The sequence below is a fragment of the Euleptes europaea genome, chromosome 6 (assembly GCF_029931775.1).
Source record: "Euleptes europaea isolate rEulEur1 chromosome 6, rEulEur1.hap1, whole genome shotgun sequence".
NCBI lineage: Eukaryota > Metazoa > Chordata > Lepidosauria > Squamata > Sphaerodactylidae > Euleptes > Euleptes europaea.
The window spans coordinates 78,514,447-78,520,446 of record NC_079317.1 but is presented as its reverse complement, the minus strand read 5'-3'; the positions used below and the strand labels follow the sequence as shown (position 1 = coordinate 78,520,446).

Below are 6,000 nucleotides of genomic sequence, written 5' to 3'. Positions count from 1 at the left end.
CTCCTGACAGCCCGGGACAGCTCCCCAAGGGAAGAGGCCGGCCCCACAGCGCCCACACTTTCTCTCTTTCCCCCTCCGCCCCCTTTGACGCCTCCCCCCCCCCGCCTCCAAACACACGCTCTTCGACCTGGAAGCCAACGGCAGCCGTTGCGGAGCCGCAGACCGGCCCGGCCTTTGGGCTCGCCAGGCCAAGCGGAAAGGCTGGCAGAGAGGGCACCTGCGCGCTCACACAGGCGCGCACACAACGCACCCTTGGTTCAGCGTCGATTTTCCGTGAGGTCCCGCATTTGTCTTGCGGGGAGGTAGGATCCGCAGCGGTTGCGTTTCTCCCGGTGCGTCTTGGCCAGTTGCTTTCTTGGGGTCTCCCCCACCACCGACTTCTTTCTGTTTGTCTTATCGCTTTGTACTTCCGAGAGCTGGCGTGAAGTGTGATGGGGGGGTTGTTATGGTGCGGAGGACATCCAGTTTAAGCAACTTTGGCCTGTCTTTGGAGCGACGGTTTTGTGTCGTGGCCATTTCTGCACGGGAGGTTTTGCCTTGGATTCGCCACTCTGTAGATGCCCGTTTCCCCCATCTGAGTTCTTAGTACTCAACAACAAGCCCCCATGCAGAGTTTGAAGGATGTGGATGGGGGGGAATTTGCATCTAGAGAGCAGCAAATCAAAGGCAAAACATCCCCAGGTATAAATGGCAAATATGTGTTTTAAATCGAGCTTACTGGCCATAAGTGAATAAGGAAAGCTAGAACGAGGCGCGGGTTTGGGGGGGGGGGGGAGAGTCGCCTTCTAGGCCAAGCCGGGTCTCCTTCGTTGTAGCCGCGGAGGTCTGAGCCGAGCTGAAGGACTGTCACTCTCGATCAAGCCGCCGCGGAATCGCCCCAAAGTCGTCCACCGAGAGGATGCGAAGGAGCACGGTTTCCCCACTCCAACAGCACCCTGAGAAAAGTGCAAACTGTTTTCCTTAAATATATTTATATATATAATAACATTTATATATATATAAATGCAGGCCTTCTCTCTCCCCCTCCCCCAGGCCTCGGAGAACTTTTCGCCTCTCCTGAGTTTGAGTTTTGCGCAAGAGGACCGGAGTCTTGGGCTACCTGAGACCAGGAGCCTTTTCCAACAAGCTCTTAGAGGGTTATTTCGGGGTGGGGGGGCTTGTTTTGTTTTTCCAGCTGGAAACAAAGGCCTGTATTTTCAAAATAATATTTGGGGGATTTGGGAAAGCAATGTCAACTGTGGGTCAAGAGTAACTGAAAAGAAATCAGTGCGAAGTTGAGACCCCAGTCAAGTCCCCCAACCCAACACCCACAGACTTCTTCCCGGATTTGCTGTCTCTCCACTGCAGACTCAGATCCCCAAGCACGCTTATTTCCGCTGAGACTTACTCCTGAGTGATCCTACTTAGGCTCGGGCCTCAGGTCCCATGGCTTAAAGAGTACAGCAATAAACTTCTGTTTTTTTCTCCTGGTTTCCCCGAAAGTGGAGCGAAGGGAAAGGCCCCCGACTTTCAGCGGGGGGGGGGGGGTCCCTGCGTTTTTCCAACGTGTCGTTCACCTCAGCCAGGCTTCGCCCTAAAGTTTTCAGAGCGGTTCCAGCGACTTCTGCAAAGTTGAGCCGTTCCTGACGGCTGGAGGCTGGGCGTCTTTACAGGCCTGAAATAATAATTGTGGTCTTTGGCAATAATTTTTTTTTTTAATCGCCGGTGACCTTTGCAAACGTCTCCACGCCGATGGATTAGCCTTTATCTTTTCCGCGTTAGGTCCGGGATTGTAAACGTTTGTCATCTTAATGGCTAATTATGTTTGCGAGGGGGGGGGGAGGATCAAATCCCAAACACGATCAGATTAGATCCAGATTTTGAGGTTTAAAAAGCGATTTGCAGATTAGGCCAGGCCTAGTGGGGGGGGGGGAGAAGGAAAGAGACCCTCCTTTGCTTCTTTTTCGAGAATATATGGGTGCTTTCGCACTTGCAGCGAACTTTAACAATCGTTTGCAAGTGCGTTTTACCATTTCACACTATAAGATCCAGCTGCAAAGTGCATTAAAAGTGGATTGAAAGTGTGTTATTCGGCATACGTGAAAGTGCCCCTAAATACAGCGATAAATTATGGGAAACTATACCATTATGATGCTCCCAGGTGGGGGGTGGGGAGAAAGGCTGGTTTTGCTACTGGTTTTCGAAGTCAGTGTTGCTCGCCATTCAAACTCCTTCCTCCCCCCCACAACACCCCTCCACAAATACACACACACACCCGTGACATCAGAGTTTACCAAAATAAGGAGACGGCCCTGGAAAAGAGGCTGCTTGTGTTCGTTTGCTTCCCGCCCCCCCTCCTGCTCCTCGATGAATCCGAAGTTGCCTTTCTGGAGTTAGAAGCAGAGGCTGGCAGGGAGGACAAAGGCCGGCTCTTTCTCCCTTCTCCGGGCTGGGAGCCGGGGCGTCTGCAGGCCGGGGCTCTCGGCCTCTCCGCAGACGTGTCTCGCGTGTTAAGGGGGGGGGGGCGGCCGGAGACGGGGCAGACGCGAGCCCGGCTCTAGGGCAGGGGGTCCCCCGGTCCGCCTCCGCCGCGGCTCCTCCGGCTCCCCCTCGGAAAGCGGAGTCCGTGGGCCATTTTTGCACGGGAGGTTTTGCTTTGGATCCGCCGCTCTCTAGATGCACATTTCCCCCTTCCGACTTCCCAAAACTCTGCATTGGGGCTTACTGTTGAGTTTGGAGAATTTGGGTGGGGAAAACGTGCATCTAGAGAGTGGCAAATCCAAGGCAAACCCTCCCATGCATAAATGGCTTACATTGACCACGGGAAGTCCTCACCGCCGCGGGGAAAGTCCTTGTTACCGGTGTCGAGTTTTCTTTCTCCTTCTTCTTTTAAAGAAAGGAAGTTGGCTTGGAGACGTCCTTAAAAAACCAGGCCGGATCCACTCTGGAACCGGGAAAGGTGCCTCTGGTCGTCTTCCTTTTCGGTGAAGAGAGTAAAATTATTATTCATTATAGTCCAGGGAGGGGAAAGAAAGAAAAGGGAGTTTTTAGCTTAAAAAAAAAAAAACCGAAAGAGAATGGGGGTGAAGAAAATGAAGGCTGCCCCTATTTCATTATTTTACCTCTTCTATCTCTCGCACTCTCTCCCCCCTTCTTCTTTTTTTTTTTTAAGCAAAACCTCTTGAATGGGTTCTTTATTGTAATTGTCTCACCCCAATTGAGCGCCCCACTGCGCTGTTGTATCTTTTTACAACCCCTAACAACTCACACCAGTAACATAATTACCTCCAGATATTTATAACGAGAAATTACTTTTCTATTTTCCCCCTGCTGGGCTGGAAACCTTTAAAAAAAAAAGCAAAAAAGAAGAAGAAGCTAGGATTAAGTAAATAAATACATCTCTGCATCAAGAACTGCAGAACTTTAAAAAAACAAAAATCCAGTGCTTTTTAAAACACGCCACCAGGGCCGGATTTGGGGTTGTCCAGGCGTTGGGTCAAGGCAGGCCCTAATGAAGGGAGGAAGGGCTCTTGTTTCCCTGCTCTTTGTGAGTTGAAGGCTGGTTGGTACGTTGTGTTGGAAGCCGCGCCGGCCCGTTCGGGAGGAGGCTGGCCGGGCCCGGGGGTCTGGCGCTCCGGGTTTGGGTAGGGGAGTAAAATGGGAGGCATTGTTCGCCTTCTGTAGGCTTTGTCGAGCGGTTCTCACCCCCTCCTGGCCTTACTTTTTAAAGCACTGAGGCGAGGTAGACAGCGTGTGTCACAGTACAGTGAAAAAGGGGAAGATCTAAAGACCAAAAAAGAAGTTAATCACAATAAGTGGATTTCTCTCGCCCCCCCCCCTTCGAAAGAGGGGACGGGGTTGGTTAGCGCCGCTGAAGGAATCACCAGCCCTCGTCATCCAAAGAGTAAAGTAACTCCAAACATGTTTTTTTTTTTTTTAAGTACGACAGATTTTGATTTGCACAGAAGCGATTAGGAAAGGTTTCCCCTCCCCCCCCCTCCAAAAAAAGTGTCAACACACTCTGTCTGCCGTCTCTTTTCAGAGAAAGGATTCTTTGGCCTTAGACAAGAGGATGGCTATACGCTGGGCTCTTCCTTCGGCAAATTAAAATGAAATCATGATAAAAAAAAAAAAGTCAGGCTCCTGTTGGTTAAATACAGGCACAAAAAAGTGTCACAGATCAGAACTCTTCAGACTTGCAAGGAGGCGCACTTCGAAGCCGGACTCTTTCTGGCTCCTTTTAAAGAAACGCGGGGAATCTTTTGAATTGCAAATCTCCTACTCCCATCCAACTGTGAGTCGGAGCTATGACGGGGGCATGATTGGGAGAGAAAAAGACATTTTTTTTATTTATTATTTATTTATTTCACTCCTAGAGGGAAGACTTTAACTAGCGCTACGCAGATGTGCCAGTCGTTACACTGTAGGAGAGGAGAATCCACCCATAAATCAGGCAAGTCAAAAGCTTCTTCTTCCTCTGGCAGGGCAGGAGAATCCTTACAAAGCCGTCGGGAGGCACATTTTTACTTGGAAGTTGAGAAGAGCTTCTCTCACTTGCAAGCCAATGTGCTGAGGGGCCGCACCTTAATTTCAAAGACTGTTCCTCTCCTATGCTGCTCTTCTTCTTTTTGAGCGTGTGTGTTTATGCCAACATGATATACTGATGCCAACGTTTATATATATATATATATATATATATATATATATATATATATATATATATATATATATATATATATATTGATGCCAACATTTCGTGTGTGTGTGTGTGTGTGTGTGTGTATAGATAGATAGATATAGATATATACACATACACACACACATATATATATATAATGTACCTACGTGTATATGTATAAGGTAGGAAATGTTGGCACTCCTCGGGAAGTCACAGTCTGGGCAGAAGGGCTGCTGCTTTGGAAAGACGAGGCCCCTGACAGAGGAGCTGCCGGTGGGTTTCCACCCTCTGATGAGCGCCTTGTTTTATCATTCACAGAGCCCTGTAAGCGAGCCACGTGGGATCTTGCTCCATCCGTTCGCCATGCAGAACAGTAAGTGACTCTTCTCTTTCTGTTCCGCCGTCCCGAGCGCGCAAAGTCGAAAGGATGTGTTCGGGGTGGGTCGTGGGGAAGGAAGAGGCGGGTGTGTGTGTGTGTGCGCGCGTGTGTGTAGGATTTCACCTTTCCAAAACCCTGATCGCTCTAGAACCGGTCTCTTCCGGAAAGAGGGAGAAGGGGAGCGTGGCGGCGCCGAACGCCTCCCGAGTTGTCCCCTTAAGCCATGCAGTTTGTGGATGGTGGAGTAGGAGGGGATGCGGCTGCTCCTTCTTTGGCCCGAGTGGAGAGAACGGAGCTTTGTCAGGCTGCGATCCCGAAGCCTCCTTCCTTAGGCGGATGTGAGAGCCACAGCGGTCGGTGGCACTTACTTCCAAGTAACCGGACGGAGGAGTAAGTTAGTTGCGCTGTGGATGGCGTCTGCCTCGTTGGGCCAGCCGTTGAGTGTGGCGGTGGTTGGTCACTGTTGAATGGCGCCTCGTTTGCAGCCGCTGGAATGAAGTCGGTTCTTTGTGAGTGTGCGTGGATTTGTTGCGCGGAAAAGTGCGCTGAATGTCAAGGGAAGGGACGCCTTGGTGGCGCGGGATTTCGAGGAGCGACGGCCGATCCTTGGCTTGGGCTTTCTTTTGTACCGACTTTTCCCAAAAGATCTGCTGGAGATGGGCTCTTGGTGGCCTGGAGATTGGAAGCCAAGCGTTCGAGCAGCAAGGCTTGGAGCTATGGTCGTAGGAAGGATTTCGGCCAGTGTCTGAACCCCCGGACCGTGTTGGGGGGGGGGGGACGGAAATGCGGGAGCATTTATGGCAGTGCCTTTCAAAGAAACCCGGACTGTCGGGGGAAAGCCGAGAAAAAGGGGTGAGCACCCCCACTTCGAAAAGGAGCCCGCGTCCTCTGAAAAGAGATGGGCTTGGTTTCTGTCCAAAGGTTGGGTTCGCGGCTGTGGATGCTGGTTAGGTCCGGCCCGATC

At 50.9% G+C, this 6,000-nt stretch overlaps 1 protein-coding gene across 4 annotated transcripts in view; it reads left to right on the top strand.

Annotated features, from left to right (window-relative positions):
- The first annotated feature begins 4,985 nt into the window (after positions 1–4,985).
- PAX6 (paired box 6) overlaps positions 4,986–6,000 on the top strand; it is a 31,929-nt gene continuing 30,914 nt past the window's right edge. For all 4 annotated transcript variants that reach the window (XM_056850795.1, XM_056850794.1, XM_056850793.1 and 1 more), the window contains exon 1: positions 4,986–5,030. In XM_056850795.1, the coding sequence (XP_056706773.1) occupies positions 5,021–5,030 (10 nt within the window). In that variant the 5' untranslated portion in view covers positions 4,986–5,020. The remainder of the gene's footprint in view (positions 5,031–6,000) is intronic.